The sequence below is a fragment of the Pelobates fuscus genome, chromosome 5, assembly GCF_036172605.1.
Source record: "Pelobates fuscus isolate aPelFus1 chromosome 5, aPelFus1.pri, whole genome shotgun sequence".
In the NCBI taxonomy this organism is placed as follows: domain Eukaryota; kingdom Metazoa; phylum Chordata; class Amphibia; order Anura; family Pelobatidae; genus Pelobates; species Pelobates fuscus.
This window is the reverse complement of record NC_086321.1, coordinates 255,064,998-255,086,621: the sequence shown is the minus strand read 5'-3', so window position 1 is coordinate 255,086,621 and position 21,624 is coordinate 255,064,998. Positions and strand designations below refer to the sequence as shown.

At 40.4% G+C, this 21,624-nt stretch overlaps 1 protein-coding gene across 2 annotated transcripts in view; it reads left to right on the top strand.

Annotated features, from left to right (window-relative positions):
- ADAMTSL1 (ADAMTS like 1) overlaps nucleotides 1-21,624 on the top strand; it is a 918,974-nt gene that overhangs the window by 781,592 nt on the left and 115,758 nt on the right. For both annotated transcript variants that reach the window (XM_063455242.1, XM_063455243.1), the window contains one exon: nucleotides 11,523-11,652. In XM_063455242.1, the coding sequence (XP_063311312.1) occupies nucleotides 11,523-11,652 (130 nt within the window). The remainder of the gene's footprint in view (nucleotides 1-11,522; nucleotides 11,653-21,624) is intronic.

Below are 21,624 nucleotides of genomic sequence, written 5' to 3'. Positions count from 1 at the left end.
CATTTTTGTTTTTTCCTCACTAATTATAAAACAACTTGTGTACTTTAGCTAGTCTTGCTGGTTATGCTGAGCAACTAATTTAGCTATTTTGGTGCAAAAAGTTTCAGTTTACAGTCCAATAGTGCGTACCCCTAAATGTTCAACACACCATAAAGATAACACAACAAAAACACACAGTAGGTGGAGCAATAAAATATACTTCCCAATGTCTGGATATACTAATATCATATTAAAAAGTGAAGAGAAATGGGACATAATAGTGTAGGTGTACAAAAAAGAACAAAATTAATGAAATGTAAGTCCTAAACACTCACAAGAGTAGAGCCAGTTTATCCACTTGGCTCAAGTGTATGACACAATAGCATTGTTAAGGGTAACCCTGGTCCCTCTTCTATGTGGTTACTTGCAACTTGGTAGGTGCAAGTAAAGCAATTAAACCCGCAAATGCCACAGTGCATCAGGACCAGTAGACCAGGAAGTGATGTCAGCAGGCCAAACATCATGTGACCAAAACAATGAATTTTTGTTTTTTTGCTCACTAATTTTAGAAGCACTTGTACTGATTTAGCTGGTCTTGCAAGTTATGCTGGGTAGCTAATTAGGCTGTTTTAGCTAATGGATCATGATACTGAATTATGTTGTACAGCTGAAGCTGTTTGTTCCTTAATTAGCTGGCTGAAATGATTTTACTAACTTGATAATTAAGCTCCCCAACCACCATTTGCCAAAACAATATATCTCATTATACGTAAACTTCTAACAGCTCGGTTGCACACTTCCTATAGGTTACAAGATATATATATTTTATAGTTTTATATATATATATATATATATATATATATATATATATATATAATTACTGGGTCCCATGCCCTTAGCCAGCTTTAATTTATTAGTGCTGCTGAGGGTTTTCCTTCACTGTGTCTTACCAAGCCGAATATTGCCCCAGACCCTATCCTGGCTCTCTCTGTGTTCTTTTTCTCAAACAGCTACCGCTGCAACTTCTCTTACTGCTTCCCAGCTCCGTAGTGTTGACAGAGATGTCAAGAGAGAACTAGCATATGCAAATCAGTAAACCACCACTTCACTCCCATAAGATAACCCTACTAAGGATATTACATCTAGAAATTCCTGGTGTATACATATCATCTAGGGATTCTAATGGAATGGAGACTATATGGGATCTTTTTTTTTTAAGTGTTTGTATAATTGTTATAATCAAAAGTAATGTTTTTCACTTTCACACTAACTTCTCTCATTACTAAAATATCCATATCCTTCTACTCACCTGTCCCTGGCAACACCATCTTCATTACTTCCACTTTACTCCCCTCCCCTCTCTATTCATCCCATGCACTCTACAAATACCTTTCCAGCCTATCTCCACCAACTCCTCCCAAATCCTCTATATACATACCCTTCTACAAAACATTCAAATCCTACTCCCACCTTCACTTCTTTTCTATCCTTCTGCTCCTAGTAGCTGGTGATGTCTCTCCAAACCCCGGTCCCATCTCAGCAAAACTCACCACATACTAACTCAAGGAACCACACCAATCTCATACCCATCTCATGTTACTCTTCCTCTAAATCCTCCTCCAGTACTGCCCTCTGGAATGCACACTCTGTTTGCAATATTACAAAATCCACTGCTGTTCACGACATCTTCATCTCTCGTTCCCTAGATTTACTAGCCTTAACAGAAACATGGCTCTCCCCCTCTGACACTGCTACCCCTGAATCTTTGTCCTTTGGTGGTCTTCAACTTACCCACAACCAAAGAAACTCTGAATGTAAAGGTGGTGGTGTAGGGTTTCTCCTCTCCCCTCAATGCTCCTCCAAACCTCTACCCACCCCCCCCTTCCCTCTCTTTCCCATCATTTGAAATTCATTTGATTCGCCTTTTCAAACCCTTCTCTGCTAACTTTGCCGTTATTTATCATCCTCCTGGTTCCCCTTTCCTCTTCCTTGACCACTTTGTTGCTTGGCTACGCTATTTCCTCTCTTCTAATATTCCATCCCTAATTCTCGGGGACTTCAATATTCCCATTAACCCACCTTTGACCTCAGCAGCCCCCAAACTACTTTCAATTACTTCCTCCCTCGGGCTCTCACAGTGGGCTAATTCTCCCACCCCTGTAGCTGGCAATACCCTCGACCTCATTTTCTCTTATGCATGTACAGTATCTAATATCTGCAACACCCCATTTCCTCTCTCTGATCACCACCTCTTGTCATTTGCTCTCAAGTACCCCCTCACCCAACAACCTCAGCCTAACCCCCCACAAATCAGGAGGAACCTTAATAATCTTGACCTCCAGTAGCTGTGAACTGATATTGATTCACAACTGCTATCTATCCCATCCCTCTCCTGTCCCTTAGTGGCCATCTCCACATATAACACTACCCTCACCTCTGCCTTGAATGCTGCAGCCCCACTCCAAACAAGCACCTCAAGGAGAACATGCCCCCCAACCGTGGCATACTAATTTAACATGCTACCTGCAAAGATGCTCCTATTGTTCTGAATGCTCCTGGAGGAAGTCTCGCACCCAGTCAGACTTTCTCCATTATAGATTCATATTGTGTTCATACAGCGCAGCCCTTGCCGTCTCCAAACAATCATACTTTTCCTCTCCTCATTAGTTCATGCTCCTGCAATCCCAGGCGTCTCTTTGACACCTTTAATTCTCTTCTTCGCCCTGCTGTGGCCACCCCCCAAACTAACCTTACTGCCGATAGCTTTGCATGTTACTTTACCAACAAGATTGAACAGCTAAGGAAAGAATTCTCCCCTCCTTGCCATTCTCTTTCTCAACCACACGTAGATCATGCCTTTCCTACCCTTCAGACTTTTTCCGCAGCTACTGATCAAGAGGTGGCTGCACTTCTCCTTTCCTCTCGCCCCACCACTTGCTCGCTCGATTCTGTCCCATCTTACCTTATCAGATCTTTCTCCACTTGTTTTGTGCCCTCCTTAACGCACATCTTCAACTGCTCTATCTCTTCTGGCATTGTTCCTGCTGATCTTAAACATGCCACTGTAGTACCTATCCTGAAAAAGAAAAAAAAACATATCTTGACCCATCTTCCCCCTTTAACTATCGTCCTATATCCCTGCTCCCTTTTCCCTCAAAGCTTCTGCAAAGACTTGTCTTAACCCGTGTGTCTCACTCCTCAATTCCAACTCTCTCCTTGACCCTCATCAATCTGGCTTCAGCCCTCTCCACTCTACTGAGACTGCGCTTATCAAAGTTACTAACGACCTTATCGCAGCTAAATCCAAAGGCCACTACTCCATACCAATTCTTTTTGACATCTCTGCTGCCTTTAACTCCTTCTTAACCTCTTCAAAAACTTGGTCTCTGTGACTCTGTCCTCTCGTGGTTTTCCTCTTATCCCTCCCAATGCTCATTCAGTGTCTCCTTTTCTAAAAATACCTCCTCCCCCCATCCTGTCTTGGTTGGAGTCCCCCAAGGCTCTGTCCTTGGTCCCCTTCTATTTTCTCTTTATACTGCCTCTCTTGGCAAACTTATTACCTCTTTTGGATTCCACTACCACCTGTACGCTGATGACACCCAGATATATCTCTCCTCCCCGTCCTGCAACGTGTCACTGCTTGCCTTTCTTCCATCTCTGACTGGATGTCCTCCCGCTTTCTGAAACTCAATCTTTTTAAAACTGAGCTCCTTGTTTTTCCTCCTCCTAATACTGATCCTCCTCTTTCGCTCTCCTTTGAGCCTCACATCCAGTATGTTGCCAAATCCTGTAGATTCCATCTTAGAAACATAGGCCCCATCTGCCCCTTTCTTACACAAGATGCTACCAAGGAGCTTGTCCATGCTCTAAGAATTTCCCGCATTGATTATTGTAACCCTCTCCTGATCTTCCCAAAAGCCATACTGCACCGCTACAGTCCGTAATGAATGCTGCCGCCAGACTGATTTTCCTCTCTAGTCGGTTCTCTCACACCTCATCCCCTCTGTCAGTCTTTACATTGACTTGCTGTATCCTTTAGGAGTCAATTCAAGGTACTAATGCACAACTATAAAGCACTGAACAATTCTAGCCCCTCTTATATCTCCTCACAGATCCATAAGTATGTCCCTTCTCGGTCTCTCCGCTCTGCCCATGACCATCTCCTGTCTGTTGTTCGCACCCATGCGGCCAACTCACACTTGCAGGACTTCTCGCGGGTGTCTCCCTTCCTATGGAATAGCCTGCCTACCTCCATCAGACTCTCCCCTAGTCTTGCATCTTTTATGAAGTGCCTTAAAACCCATCTCTTTAGGAAAACATATGGTCTCCCAGAGTAACCTCTACCTTACAAACCTGTCTCTTGCTCTCTCCTAAAGGGCAGCACTCTACTCTCTCCTCCAGCTTTGCTTCACTCCCACTTTATTTGATTGCTATTTCCTGTCCTAATGTGTTTTATATCCCACCTCCTATAGAATGTAAGCTAGTTTGAGCATGGTCCTCTTGAACCTATCGTTCCTGTAAGTTTTCTTGTAATTGTCCTATTTATAGTTAAATTCTCCCTCTAATAATATTGTAAACCGCTACAGAATTGGTTGGCTCTATATAAATGGTGATAATAATAATAATAATAGTTTTAAAAAGAATTTTATTTACATTTACTTACATACAATTTAATTTAATTAAATACTATTTCATGTTTGAATACTTTTCTTAAATATTGATATTAATATTAATATATTAATGAAGAGAAAAATACCAAATTCAACAAAGTTTTCCTTTATCTCTTCTAATGTTTGAGCAGATTATTATTTGAAGTCATATTTTATAATGAAATATTATAGAAAATATAAAAGAAATCTGCATGGTTCATAGAGCTCTTCTTGAATAATCTTTTTGTATTCTGTGTAGCAGTAAGGCAGTAAGACTATTCAAGGTAATTTTATTGTTTTTGCTGTCTCAAGAGATGAAATCGGATCACCTCACACGTAACCTTTCACCTTGCAGAGGTAGCAACCAGAAGGAACTAGTTAGTAATTTGCCTGCCGTTAGTTTCACTTTTTCCCAGTGCTGTCATCAGATATCACCAAACAATTATGCCATTCTGCTAAATATAAACATTTCAGGATCGTAGTTTGCTGGAAGATCCGCGTACAATTTGTTCAGTGACTCATGTCTTTCCCCACCCCATGCTCTTTTTAATTTCCTATTTGTACCCATTTCTTTGCAATGCCTTCATTTGTTGAAATACATCGAAGTGCAGAAAATGTGCTATGATCTTCATACACCACACTAGAGGTTTCTAGTCCTTGAGTTCATACTTTTGTTGGACTACACCTTACACCTTTTCAGTTTATTTATTAATTGAGGAGCTATGCAAAGTTTGCATAGTCAAGAAAGGCAATGTAAAGACGGCCAAGTTGGATAATGTGTAAGTTGAGCTATGTTTTAGACCTGTTTCTCCTGAGATTTCTATAGATGATATCTGTGAGAGAGAAGGCTATCTCCTTACACTGCCTTATAACTCTTCCAGTGGGACTCACCTAAACTATACCTTCCAACAGTCCTGAATTTGATAGAACAGTCTCAATTGTATGCCCTTAATTGCCACTCCTTCCAAGGTTGGTACTCTGATGTCCCACTCATGGGACAAATCCCAGAATGCAAAGTACACTATGTTACGCGGTCATGCTACTACAGATTTCTGCACTTGAGCAACTCTGAGGGGACGAGCAGAAATGAGTGCCATTTTGGGAGTACGTAATCAGTAGTACAACTTGCTTCGCTGACATGACCCCATTTTGGCCTCACTCTTTCCCATTCCAAGTACATGATTTCCAATTTTTTTTTTTTTTTTAATTCTTGATTTTTGTTGTGCACAATATTAACAAATAACCTTGGTGCGCCACAACAGCGACATCAGGGTGAATTGGTAAACATTCGCAATACAAGTTGTGACATTTGCTAAACAGGCACATTTTTATGTTAGAGAGAATAGTATTTCAATAGTTTAGGTTCTCGTTTAAGTGGGTCAGCGAGGTGTACATGTCAGGAAAGGGTAAACAGAGGAGTGACATAGATACGAAGTATGACATGTGCAAGCATGATTTCCAATTTTGAGAGGTAGGTTAACCCCTTAAGGACACATGACATGTGTGACATGTCATGATTCCCTTTTATTCCAGAAGTTTGGTCCTTAAGGGGTTAAACAGCCTTTACAGTATAAACAAACACCTTCCGATTGTATAAGATATACTTATACATCAGAAGGTATTTGTTTGTTTGTTGTGTGGGAAAGAGGATATCCCACACTATTGTGTAGCGCTGCTATTAAAATTACACGTTTAGCACTTTTGATAGGATACAGGAGTTGTTTTTGTATTGGTTTATTGTAACCTTTACTTTATAACTACAAGAAATAAAGTTAATCTCTATCTTGCTGTAGTAGTATGTAAAAATAAAATGTACAGACTTAGAAATAGAAATCCTATTAATTTCATTTGGTGTTTCCACTGTATCAGCCAATTGCTAGAGTATGACTTACATTGCCTTATTTGTTCTGTGTATTAAAAAAAAGACATACAATAAATTAAGTAATCTCTAATGATTCTCCAATGATATTGCTCCAGTTCTAAATTCTAGGTTTGAGGCAGTACAGGTATACTTTATATATAGTGTTTAAAATTAGTTTTTCACACCGGCTTGCAATAAAAAAAGAAATCATTTGGATATAACCGTTCAACGTTTGTGCTATCACATGGTGCTATTTTAAATGATTAAGTAGGAAAGTGTTTAGTTTTATTTATAAACAGTTATCAGTTATTTTGTCGCCTAGTCGTGAGTTATCTCTTCAGGTCTATAAAAGAACTGAAATCTGTATTTGCTGATGAATACCAAGTCTTCCCTATGTAGATGGAGTGCAAAAGAGTATCAAAAGATGTATTTTAGTTTTTTTTTTTTTATTTTATTTATTTACCCTGAAGCCAATGTATTTGGTCCTTTTGAAGGAATCCTTCCACTAAAGTCAATTGCATCCAACTACTGAGCAAAACAGACATGACCAACCTTTTTCATAGGCTAAAGGGGCAGCTATCCTTTGCTCTTAGCCTCTTTGTGTACTGTATTAGAATGTAGTGGTCTTTCATGTGAGTTGTAATTGACTGCAGTCAGCAAATAGTAGGAAGAATCTCCTGGTCTAGGTAAGACAAGGGTCGAACGTGGGCTCACAGTAAACTAGCCGCAGCCCAATTAACATTGCAGTTTCTTAGGAATCATTTGAATCGAAAGAGAAAATATAATGACTCCTACCAACCAGTAAGTGATCCACATTTGGTGCAACTTGTGAAGCTGGACTTTGTAGGATGCAACTGCTACTCTAACACCTCAGCCAGTTAATCTTAGATAATGGCTAGCTAGTTTAAGTGATGATTCTTATCAGGCCCCTTTTAATTGCAACAGTGTCTGTGCCCACATGGAAATTTCCCTAATAAGATTTAAAATGAATTCTTGAAAGTGTCTGTTGTAATACAATTCCAGGATGATAAACAGGGTTTGATTGCAAATGCAAACACCTATAACAGAAGACTTCTAAGAATATCATCATTCTCTGCTTATTTCTTTACTTCTAAATATTGCACAATAAACACTAAATGTACTTTTCGAGCAGCTGGGTTATTTATTTATTTATTTTATTTTTTTATTTATAAACCCCCTACCCCACTAAAATAAACATTCTGTTATATTTCAATGTTCAAATTTTGAAACTTTTTTTTAAATCTCACGGGTGGTTCCACAATCAACAAGGGATTTGCGGTGATACACTGTTACATTTCAAGGTTCAATTTGTCTTTACATGACCAAGCCGTAATTCACAATGCGATAAATATAACTAACAGAGGTAATGTAATAACCCTCCTGGACTAGACTTGTGATTTATAATTCACATAGTTATGAACTCATGCACTGTGTCTACTAACCAGAGCTGTGGCCTCCTATGCATATTAGAGAATCTATCAAATCCCACTGTAAAATAATATTTATGTTTATTACACTGCTTCATGCTGTGTAGTTGAAGTTCTACTTTATGGGGATATCCATTTTTCCTAAAACTATGTTTTTAACTATATTATTGAAAGAAGAAAAACATCAAAAAGCAATTATCATCTCTATTTTTCTGTCTGTGGTTATTTTCTCACTGGTGCATTACAAATACTATTTTCAAAGATAGTTATTATATTATAAAGCAATGCAATGCTGAGATATCTATTTATAGGTTAGACTGCATTATTCCAATGAATTCATATTTTCAGACACAGCCAGTTATTCACTAAAGTGAATTTCAAATTTAAGGCCAGAGTAGCTGACTGGAAAGCATATTTTGACTATTTTAACTTGAACGTTGAAATGAACTTTAAATTAACCTTGAATTTTCACTTTAGCGAATAACTCTGACAGATTAAATTGAGTAAGACAGAGATTTAATAGTTTGATATAGTAGCACAAAAAGCCATGGATGATACTTTGGTCAAACAAGGCAGAGCACATGACAGGATGCATATACAAATATGCTATTATTGAAGGATAAAATAATCAATTTTGTACATTTGCATCAACGCAATCAGTGGGACAGCAAAGGCCTGGCAATCCAGGTAATCCGTAGTGTTGCCGTTGGTACCTTAAGATGTCAGTCACTCACTGTATTCACCAGTCTTCAAATGAATGTGAAAGAAGCTGAATGTTGTGCCGTAGGTCTGACAGGTATTGGCTTTTAGGCTTTAGTCCTTGGGGTCACTTCAGATGAAACGCGTCGAGCAGTGAACAGTTTGGAGTGTCCCCCAAGAAAATGTTAACAAGCAATAGCAGGTTTGCTTCCAGACAGAGAAATATACAGTTTGCCATACTGGCACAAAAGGAATGGAAAACCCTATTCATGGACGTTAGTGTAACAACTGTATGACTTTTATACAAATGCTACAAGATAAAAAGAAAATGGGAGGGGAGGATGAGTGCCACAGTTTTAGGAAAAAAAAATACATTGTAAAGGAAACCAGAGCCTTCCAGGCTGGTTGGTAAAATTATCCCACATTGGCCAATTTTGTAGGAGGTAGACATCGTATCACAGACTGTAGCGGTAAGCTGGCATGGTAAGTTAAGCTGAAAGAGGGAGATAATGGTTTAAGCAATGGGGTTGCAGCTAAGATGCATCATGAGCGAGAGTGATTTTGTCGAATAATCTCTTTTTAGGCTGGACAATAAGAAGGATCCAGGTCAAAAGGTCTCTGGAAGACCCGCCCCAATAAATTATGTATTTGTCTCCATTTAGAAATCACTGGGTCACCTATGGAGATAGGTAGGGATATTACCCATTTTAAAAAGCTTACCTGGAGGAGTGTTCCACCTGAACAGAATTAAACATTTGTTCCAGAAGAGAGACACAAAGACAAAAAGAGAGTGGGCAGTCTGGAAATGCATTTATAATGCTCCCCTTGCATGTCTCTACAAGCATAAACAGTGCCCTGGTTTTCATACATCACTTGGTTCAGAGACTTACCCTGCAATATCAGTGGAGACTGCTTAAAAAACACAGTTACAGCATTTCTGTGAGAAACACTTTTGGGTTTCCAAAATTTCGAGCATCAAATATTGGCTTGAACAACCCAGCTAACGCTTGAAATCACTTCCTACTGACTGTTAAATGTAGTGTATTTCATCTGCATTTACCTGTTTTGTTGCAAAATCAGCATTTAACAAATTACCCCCTACTTAAATATAAATGAAATAGGGCTGACACAATCTATAAATTCATCCAGATGGGGAAAATTGATTCAAATAAATACCTATATTTAATACAATGGTGCACTACCATAGACCTAAGGGGGTAATAATAGAATTGTGTTGATAGATTCGCTACACCCATTCTCAAACTGTTAAAACCAGGAAAATCTTTAATTGTAAACAGATGTACAAATTATAAACTCTCTTAAAGAAGAAAAATTATGATATGTGCTGAAATAACAAAGTGGTTCAATGCTGATACATAAATAGAATAGAAAAACGAATGCGGTTGATATTGCATCGGTTTTACATTAGTATCCCCACTTGGCATTACATAAATGATCGCTATACGGTGTGGGATATTGAGTAGGAAGCAGGGAGAAGGAGTGAAAGTTTCTATACATCACCTACTTTTGGCAGTCGGGGCACATAGTGCTAGTGCCAAGCTGAGCTTAGAGGAAAAGATCTTGTGCCAACAAGACTTTAAAAACGTCACCAGATTCCATAAAAAGACAATTCAGGAGAATGGTAATTTAATGCAGAATGCTGTGCGTGTTAAAAAAAATAAAATTATATTTGGCCATTTTCATGTTTGGTTTTAATCAGCAGGATATTTACTTTCTTGGAGGGGAAGTAGGAAGCAGTAACTATTTAAGCATTGGCTACTATAACGTTACTATATTTCGATATACAAGAAGCTGTAGATGGAAATGTTGTGTATTCAGGTGACAGAGTCTGCTGGAGGCAAAACTTAATGGTCTGTGGATGCTGGCAACAGAGTCTTAGACTAAACCCATTTACTTTACATGATCAAAACTTTAAAATATCAGCACTGGGTAACATTCATTAATTTAAAGGACCACTCTAGGCACCCAGACCACTCCAGCTTAATGAAGTGGTCTGGGTGCCAGGTCCTTCTAGGGTTAACCCATTTTTTCATAAACATAGCAGTTTCAGAGAAACTGCTATGTTTGTGAATGGGTTAAGCCTTCCCCTATTTCCTCTAGTGGCTGTCTCACTGACAGCCGCTAGAGGCGCTTGCGTGATTCTCAAAATCACGTGATTCTGAAAATCACAGTGAGAGCACGCAAGCGTCCATAGGAAAGCATTATGAATGCTTTCCTATGTGACCAGCTGAATGCGCGCGCAGCTCTTGCCGCGCGTGCGCATTCAGCCAACGGGGAGGAGAAGAGGAGGATCGGAGGAGGAGAGCTCTCCGCCCACCGCTGGAAAAAGGTAAGTTTTTACCCCTTTCCCCTTTCCAGAGCCCGGCGGGAGGGGGTCCCTGAGGGTGGGGGCACCCTCAGGGCACTCTAGTGCCAGGAAAACGAGTATGTTTTCCTGGCACTAGAGTGGTCCTTTAATGCCCATATACGCAGGGATGGATTTATTTACATTGTGTCTGTGATAAATATTTATTTACAAGTCTACAAGCATTTTTTTTTTTTTTTTTTTTACACTTGTGCGTGAAACAGCAGTAATATACTACAAAGTATGAACATCACAAAAATATTTAGGGCATCTTTGTATCCATGAACTAAGCATAAGTAACTGCGTTTTAGGATTATACACTAGAATGCATTTCAAATTTTAGGCCAAAATTGCCAATCTGATCATTTCATTTTATAATTCTGAAAAATTGAATTACGCTAATCTGGCTTTGAAATTTGTACTTTAGTGAATAACCCTAAATATAATAAATATTATTTTTTTTTTTTAAAGGTAGTGTTTAATATATTTTTAAAGATGTGTTTCCTTTCCGCCTATTACAGGTGTGCAAGAAGCAGTTGTGGTTTGCTTGAACAAACAGACACGTGCTACTGTAGGAGAGAGTCTGTGTGCAGCTAGCAGACGTCCTCCACCACTTTTAAAAACATGTAACATGGAAGCGTGTCCCTCAAGGTAAATCATTTTATTTACATTCTCCTTCGTAGATTTTTTATTTCCAATTTCATAGCATTTGTTCCAATAAATAAATAAACTGTATGCAAGCGTTTCAAGTATGAAAATATTAAAATTTTTAAGTGATTGATTGGTGTCTCTTCAGACTCAAAGAAGAATTTTTATGAACATTAACCTTCTGTAAAGTTCTCTAAGGAGTCTAGTCACTTGAAAGACGAGATATTCATTATTATTATTAGCATTTATATGGCACCCAACATATCCCACAGTACTTTGCAATTATAGAAAGGGGATACAAATGCCTCGTTTCCACTGAGCGGATCGGTTCGGTACGCTATTTCGAGTGTTTCCATTCAGAAAGTGGCCCATACAACCGAACCGTACCACACCATTCATGGTCCTCCTTCAGATGTAGTTATACCGAAATAGAAAATGAATGAAATATATTTACATATATCCTTAAACTAACCATTTCAATCCATCATAACAATCTGTTGCCTGATCTGGTGATATTTTAGGAATGCTCCCTGCAGTAATTCTGGTGGGAGTTCAGCATTTCAGATTTACAACTGCTATCCTAAAAGAAAAGGATAGCAGAGAGAAAGATCAGCGATACTATATTACATTTCCTTAGAACTTCAGTTAGAAAAATAAAAGAAATCAAAAAACATATTTTATACTTAAACCATAAAACATGCAGAAAATATGTGCCTAATCCACTTACAGAATTTCCTGTTGTTTTAAGCGCTCAAACATTTGTATACTTAACAATTTTCATCTGTTGCAAATAAACCCGTGTTACCTGTGAGTGATACCAGAGAAAGACATTATTTCCAGCTTTGTACAAGCTCTGAAATATTACTTTATACTCTTGAGATAACGTGTTTCTCTTGAATGGCCTTCATTAAGTTAATAACATAACAGTTGTGTGCCAATGATCAGTCCGTGCAGATATGTCCCTTCTTCTGTCTTTATGCTCCTTGCTTTTGTAACACTCACATTCCCATCATGAAAGTGAAAATTGTGTCAAAGTGAATTTCAAATTTAAAGGAACACTATAGGGTCAGAAATAGAAACATGTATTCCTGACCCTACAGTTTTAAAAACACCATCCATCCCACCTGGCCCACCTGTAACCCCCTAAATATAGTAAAATCTTACCCTTATTGTAGTCTGCTGCTGCTGACTCTGCCCCTGATCTGCCTCTTCAGCTGACATCATCAGAAGTGATAATCTCAGCCAATCACAATGCTTTTCCGTAAGAAAGCATTGAATTGGCTGAGATTGTCAATTCTGATGTTCTCAGCCAAGGAGGTAGACCGGGGGCGGATCCAAACACCACTCTGACCAATCAGCATCTCCTCATAGAGATGCATTGAATCAATGCATCTACAGTATATGAGGAAAGTTCAGCTTCTCAATGCAGAAGGTGGTGAAACTGAACAACATTCACACTGTGCAGCCCCAAGAAGCACCTTTAGCAGCCATTTGAGGAGTGGTCAGTGGAGGTGTCCCTAGGCTGCAATGTAAACACTGCCTTTTCTCTGTAAAATAAAATAGCTAAGCTGGAACAATTATCCAAATAAGCTATGCTTCCAGTTTGGCTATTTTGGCATTACAGTTGAAACACACTTTGTTTCAATTCCCAACAATTTTGACTTTAGTGAATAACCCTGTCTCTTTCTATCTCTCTATTTGTCATTATTTGTTTCAAAACCCTTCTCAAACAATACAGGTGATACTCGAGAAATTAGAATATTGTGAAAAAGTTCATTTATTTCAGTAATGCAATGTAAAAGGGGAAACGAATATATGAGATAGACGCATTACATGCAAAGCAAGATAGTTCAAGCCGTGATTTGTCATAAGTGCGATGATTATGGCTTACAGCTCATGAAAACCCCAAATCCACAATCTCAGTAAATTAGAATATTACATGCAATCAATAAAACAAGGAGTGTACATAGAACAATATCGGACCTCTGAAAAGTATAAGCATGCATATGGACTCAGTACTTTGTTTGGGACCCTTTTGCAGCAATTACTGCCTCAATGCGGCGTGGCATGGAAGCTATCAGCCTGTGGCACTGCTGAAGTGTTATGGAAGACCAGGATTCTTCAATAGCGGCCTTCAGCTCTTCTTCATTGTTGGGTCTCATGTCTCTCATCTTTCTCTTGGCAATGCCCAATAGATTCTCTATGGGGTTCAGGTCAGGCGGGTTTGCTGGCCAATTAAGCACAGTAATCCCATGGTCATTGAAACAGGCTTTGGTGCTTTTGGCAGTGTGGGCAGGTGCCAAGTCCTGCTGGAAAATGAAGTCAGCATCCCATAAAGCTCGTCTGCGGAAGGAAGCATGAAGTGCTCCAAAATCTCCTGGTAGATGGCTGTGTTGACCCTGGACTTAATGAAGCACAGTGGACCAACACCAGCAGATGACATTGCTCCCCAAATCAACACAGACTGTGGAAACTTCACACTGGACTTCAAGCATCTTGCAGTGTGTGCCTCTCCATTCTTTCTCCAGACTATGGGTCCTTGGTTTCCAAATGAGATGCACAAGTTGCTCTCATCAGAAAAGAGGTCTTTGGACCACTGAGCAACAGACCAGGTCTGTTTTTCTTTAGCCCAGGTAAGACGCTTCTGACGTTGTCTGTTGTTCAGGAGCGGCTTGACAAGAGGAATACGACATCTGAAGCCAATGTCCAAGATCCGTCTGTGGAGGGTGTCAATTATGGTTTTCTGCACAACTGTCAGGTCAGCAGTCTTCCCCATGATTGTGATTCCTACTGAACTAGACTGAGAGACCATTTAAAGGCTCAGAACCCCTTTGCAGGTGTTAAGGCTTACTTAGCTGATTAGAGTCGGACACTGTGAGCCTAGAATATTGCACCTTTTCACAATATCCTAATTTACTGAGAGTTTGGATTTGGGGTTTTCATAACTGTAAGCCATAATCATCGCCCTTATGACAAATCACAGCTTGAACTATCTTGCTTTGCATGTAATGCTTCTATCTCATATATTAGTTTCCCCTTTTACGTTGCATTATTGAAATAAATGAACTTTTTCACGATATTCAAATTTTTCGAGTATCACCTGTATATCCACTCTTTTTTTCTTCACCAGTTTCTTTGTTATGTTCTTTTGACCAGCTTTTATTGTAACATTTTATATCCCCAGTCTATTTTCTGTCTTTGGAAGTTCGCCATATGCCATGAAACAGAGGTCATCCAGGTGGTCTCTGGTAAATTAAATATAAGCGGCAGTGTGTTTTTTAGGTACAAGGAGAATCCATTCTGGCAGCTCATTCTTTTTCAGTGGGTGCTTTACAGTGAGCTCATACATTCTGGTAGCAATCTATGCAAGTACTAATAATGGATGCTTAAGTGTTCCCTGGTGTCTTTGTCAACTTCTGGTGTATCAGTTTTATCAGTGATTTGATTTGGACAACCACTCTGGATTAGAGTAAAATGGATATGTGCTCCTGGGCAGGGCCGGACTGGGATAAAAATTCGGCCCGGGCATTTTTTTATCACAGCGGCCCACTAAGAAGGGGCGGGGCAGAGAGGGTGTGTTTTGTCGTCACTAACGACAAACACGCCCCCTTCTCAAAGTGCAGGCCAGGGCAGACCATGCGCAGAGCTCTGCTAAAGAGCTCTAGCATGAGAAAAAAGCCCTGTATTTGTTCTGCACAGTGCAAGCAAATTTAATAACATGCTTGCACTGTGTTTCCTTGCAACTTGTCTCTGGTGTCTCTATAAATGGATACCAGGAGACAAAAATGCCAGGAAAGAGTATTGTGCTGTGTTTGGAGCCTGCTTGTGGGATTGTGTGTGTGTGTGTGTATAGAGTGAGCTGATTGTGGTGTGGTATTGTGTAATAAGGTCGGTTTTAGTCGTGTTGTGTTTGTGGTGTAATGTAATGCATATGTGGCTAGGGTCTGTAGAGAATGTGTGTATAGGGGATGTAGCAAGTGTGTGCATACAGGCTATAGTGTGTGTGTGTGTGTGTGTATATGTGATGTAGTGTTTGTAGAGAGTGTGTGTTTAGGGGTGTAGTATGTGTTTGCTTACAAGGAATCTAGTGTGTGTATAGGGTATCCAGAGTGTGTATGTCAGGAATGTAGTGTGTGTGTGCGTGTGTGTATATATATATATATATATGTGTGTATGTATGTATGTTTGGAAGTATTGTGTATGTGTGTGTTGGGGAGGTTCGGTGTGTATGTGAGGGGTGCAGTATGTGTGTATGATGGATGCTGTGTGTGATGTGTGTGAGGGTGCTGTGTATGAGGGTGCTGTGTATGATGTGTGTGAGTGCTGTGTATGGTGTTTTGTGATAGTGCTGAGTGTGATGTGTGTGAGTCCTGAGTGTGATGTGTGTGAGAGTGCTGAGTGTGATAGTGCTGTGGATGATGTGTGTGAGTGCTGAGGGTGATGTGTGTGAGGGTGCCGAGTGTGATAGTGCTGTGGATGATGTGTGAGAGTGCTGTGTGTGATGTGTGTGAGAGTGCTGTGGATGATGTGTTTTGTGATAGTGCTGAGTGTGATGTGTGTGTGACTCCTAAATGTGATGTGTGTGAGAGTGCTGTGTGTGAGAGTGCCGAGTGTGATAGTGCTGTGGATGATGTGCGTGAGTGCTGAGTGTGCTGTGTGTGAAAGTGCTGTGATGGGTGTGAGAGTGCTGTGTGTGATGGGAGTGAGAGTGCTGTGTGTGAAAGTGCTGTGATGGGTGTGAGAGTGCTGTGTGTGATGGGAGTGAGAGTGATGGGTGTGAGAGTGCTGTGTGTGAAAGTGCTGTGATGGGTGTGAGAGTGCTGTGTGTGATGGGTGTGAGAGTGCTGTGTGTGATGGGAGTGAGAGTGCTGTGTGTGATGGGAGTGAGAGTGCTGTGTGTGATAGTGCTGTGTGTGAATGTTTTGTGTGTTTGAATGGATTGTGTGTGTGTGGGGTAAAAAAATAAAAATTAAGCAGTTATAATGTCCCCCCCTCCCTTCTTACCTTTAGCCTGGGAGGGGGGGACCGGCACGCTGGAACCTGGGAAAGTGAGGGGGGGGGACCGGAACTCGCACTCCGACAGCATCCCTGGTGGTCCAGTGGTGAGTGAACTCTAGCCTGCGGGCTAGAGTTCACTCTCGCGAGATCCGGTCGTTGCCATGGCAACGCGCCGGATCTCGCGAGAGGAACCCGGCGGAGCTGCAAGATAGAGCTCCGCCGGGTCCTCTACCTCCCTCCCCAGCCGCATGTGCCGCAGGTCTGTCCAAGTGGGCCAGTGAGGGAGATCTTTGATCTCCTCACCGGCCCTTCATTGAAAACAGCGGGGCCGGCGCTCGGATAGTGCCGGCCCCGCATAGACCGGCAGGGGAGATCCTGGGACTTCCCCTGCCGGCCTCGGCCCATGGCCACCGCGGCCCACCGGGCATTTGCCCGGTGTGCCCGATGGCCAGTCCGGGCCTGCTCCTGGGTATGGTTATAGTTGGGCTAATTTTCCTCCTGTTATGCACCATGTGCCTGATCATGGACAAACAGAGGCCATATTGCAGTATGGAATGGGTTAAAGGAGTAGGCTTCATGAGCATCATTAACTCTGTGACATTTGTGTGCATTTTTGATCAAGGAGTTATTAAAGTACAGATTCGGTTGGGGACACTAACAACATGTCTAGGAAAAAAGGAAACTGGTCTGACATAAAACCTCTTTTAACTCACCAGTGAATATTGTATACTTGCTCTCAGTTTCCTCAACTTTTTTAGATGCAATACATTTTGCTAAAGGGAAATAAATGCCCTTTCCATGTACCCCTTACCACTGTTGACAAGAAGAACCACTGAATTTTTAACCTTGCACTGCAGGTAAGCCACATCTTAGGGTTTCCTATACTTGAAATCTGATTTCCTTATTGATTGTATCACTCACTGCTTCTTGGAAAATTGGTTATCCTGGGAGAAATCCGATTTCTGTTTTGTAAGTTAAGTAATCATTTGCTTCTTTGATATAAAATTGGAAAGATATTCAGTAGCTTTCGCCAAGTCCTTGACCAACAACAGATGAAATTTGTATACACTTTGAACTAGATGGACTTAAATCTATTTTTTTTATTTAGTTCTCTTGGTAGTTATAATACTTTAGCCATCTGAGATGGATGGAATAAGCACCCACGCTTTCAAATGTATTTCTTGTGTATGAAAGCAGTTATCCCCTTTCCCCCCCCCCCCCCCCCACATTATTTGTTGTATAATATACACACAGACGACATCCATCATAACAAAAATAAATAAATAAATGTGTCAAGACTTAACCAAGGTTGGCAACAGAAGTGCTGTCATCAACACAGTTTACATTTTCCTGCAACTGCTGGCAGCATCATGTGCCAAAAATTTAATAAGATCAAGGTAATTATTCTAAATGCACACATGCAGGATAATACAGCTTGGTCCTCTGTGGAAGATCCTGCAAGGCAGCTGATGTCCGTGAGATCTTTTTTAGTATTGCATTAAATGTATTTTATAATAATAAAGGAACACTCACTATAGTGTAATTTCTGTCACCATAGTGTTTAACTAACTATTTGGGTCCCAAGCCCCCTTTAAAGGGAAACTCCAGTGCCAGAAAAACAATCTGTTTTCGCACTGCAGGTCCCCTCTTCCTCCCTGTCTAGCAGACAGCCACTAGAGGTGGAGTTAACCCTGCAAGGTAATTATTGCAGTTTATAAAAAAAACTGCAATAATTACACTTGCAGGGTTAAGAGTAGTGAGAGTTGGCACCCAGACCACTCCAATGAGCAGAAGTGGTCTAGGTGCCTGGAGTGTCCCTTTGAATCACATGGTAAAAGTGTTTTAAATCACCTTTTCTCTATCTCCATGCTGGTCTCACCATGGCTGACGCTGCCTCCTTAATGATCTCAGCCAATCCAAAGCTTTCCCAAAGGAAACCAGTGGGAGCCTTCTGCGCATGCTCACCAAAACACAGTGCTGCATGAATCATCATCTCCTCATAAAAATGAGGGCCTCCCTCATGGCTTCATCAGTCATTGTTCTAAATTATGTCCTTTTCCATCTTTGAACATATTACATGTGGAGGTGAAGAAACAGTAACATTCCGCAATGCAATGCGTGCCCTGGCCTGTGCACTGGGTTGGTTTGTGAAGTCAATTTCTTTTCTTTTCTCACTTTCAAACAGATGTAATTTACCTTAAATAATTGTATCTCAATCTCTAAATTGAACTTTAATCACATACAGGAGGCTCTTGCAGGGTCTAGCAAGCTATTAACATAGCAGGGGATAGGAAAATCTTAATTAAACAGAACTTGCAATAAAGAAAGCCTAAATAGGGCTCTCTTTACAGGAAGTGTTTATGGAAGGCTGTGCAAGTCACATGCAGTGAGGTGTGACTAGGGTTCATAAACAAAGGGATTTAACTCCTAAATGGCAGAGGATTGAGCAGTGAGGCTGCAGGGTCATGTTCTATATACACCAAAACTGCTTCATTAAGCTAAAGTTGTTCAGGTGCCTATAGTGTCCCTTTAATCTTTAATATACACTTAAAGAGACACTCCACTGCCCAAGTACAAAGTAAATAAAAATCACTGTTTAGTAGATATACCCCAAATGAAAACGTGCATGCATTTAATTGCGTTTTTTTTTTTTTAATGGAATTATATATATAAAAACAGCTTGCAAATTCTCTAGTCTGCTGACTTTGCAAACCCTCCCCTAACCCCATCCAGACTTTCTGTGGCTGTCCAATCACATACTTCCCAATACAGCTCAATGAGAAGTCTTTACAAGGCAGGTGCTCTGGGCAATTACCTGCCTCTTAGGGTTCACTGCAACTAAGCTAAGCAAACCAGGGGGCATGACCAGGTGAATTTATAAAAGTGTCAATTCCTATTGAAATCTGTATCCAGACGACTCTAGGAAAAAACATATAGGGGGATTTATAGGGGGCACATAAGATGCCATATTCAAAACTGGGAGGGCACTAATAATTTCCTCTTGAGGGAGTAATGTGCCGCAATTGGCTGACTGGCGCCAAGCACCACATTTGCACAGAATTTACTTTAAATACCCAGAATTCTTGATCTGGGCTGACTAATGACACCCCTTAATTTTGATGCCGTAGCGCTTTACATTATAGGGGGGGGGGAGGGAGGGGTCATTACAAGAAAGATTTACATATTTAAGGAAGCAATCTGCTAAATAATGCCCTAGTTTGGCATATTTTAATATGGCAATTCCACATAAGGGTATACAGCTGACAGATCAAATTTAAGAAAAGCCATTTTCTTTACTTTGATCTTTCAGTTGTTTAGTTAATAACTCTCTTATTTGCTATCCTTTTGTGAAAATTTGGGCACTATCTACTAAACACATACACAGTTTCATGCACACATAAACATAACCAAAAACACACACACAATCACAGACATATAAACACACACATAACCACAGACATACACAATCACAGACCTACATGCACACATAATTACAGACATACACACACATTATTGCATTAGGGTGTGCATTCTAAAGTACAAACACACATGCCGCGTATATATATATATATATGTGTGTGTGTATGTATATATATATATATATATATATATATACATATACATATACACACGGCATGTGTGTTTGCGCTTACACATACATATATATACCGGGTTCCTGGGGAGCCTGTGCCTCTGTGCTCTGCCGACTCTCCTTAACTTCAGCCGCACCTTTCCTTGCTGACTCCTAGCTAAAGCACGCATAAGCCACCACTCAGCAGACGCTGTTCATGTCAGCCATCAGGTCACAAGGTTTGCAGAGAGTCGGGGTGGACAGCCAATGGAAGGGAAGGAGAACAGAGTGTCTTAAAGGCAAAGCGACACTGGCACCTTCCCATTGCGAATTGCCGGCCCTGCGGCCACCGCATAATGGTGGCATATTTTTTTTTTAAATAGCATAGCAGCAGTGCAGCACTGAGCTCCAATTTTGAGGCTTGATTAGGGTAGGGTGACAACATTTCGAAAATGCCATTCAGGGACACTTCCTTGCCCCTCCCGGACCCCGTCTTCACACCGGACACAGCGGCGTAGAGTGGGTTCAGTGTCCATTCCCCCCTCATATTTTATATCCCCCCCATATTTCAGGTCCATTCCCGCATATTTCATATCCCCCCCCCCCATTTCATGTCTATACCCCCATTTCATGTCCTCTCCCCCACTACAGACTCACTGAGAGGAAGGACGGGTGAAATCTTTATCATGGAATCACTAGCTCTCCATTTCCATAAGTTCATAGTTCTCTTGCCGCTCATACGCCTGCCTATCCCGACCAGACAACAAATATATTTGGACAGTGTAGACATCTGCCATGTGGGTATATGCCAAGTTAGAATGGTCCCTGAATACTGGTGCTCCAGGTGGGGGGCACAAATGGGGCAAGGAATAATATGACATCACTCCTGCTTACATCTGAGTGTATTACAGGCACATTCTGGCACCACTGCTGTACATTTATAAGTTATTAAAGACTAGTTCGAAAATAACTGTTATTCTACTCAAAATTGCAGAGCCCATTATACACTTACCACTATAAAGTCATCTATTTTACATAAAATTAGTTATATTCATGCTATTCAAAATAACTTTAAAAAGAGTAGAATACAGAATAAAAAATAATAATAATAATAATAATAATAATAATAATAAAAAAAAGATATATGTGCTACACTTCTAATCACTTGAAGTGTGATGGAACAAGATACTATATATGCCCATAAAAATACAATTGTCTGTTATATATACCTATATACCCATAAAAAAACAAGTACCGCACACACTGAACTCATATACACACTGCACTCATACACACACACACTTCACTCATACACATACACACTGCATTCACACACACACACTGCACTCATATACACACTGCACTCATACACACACACTGCATTCATACATACACACTGCACTCAT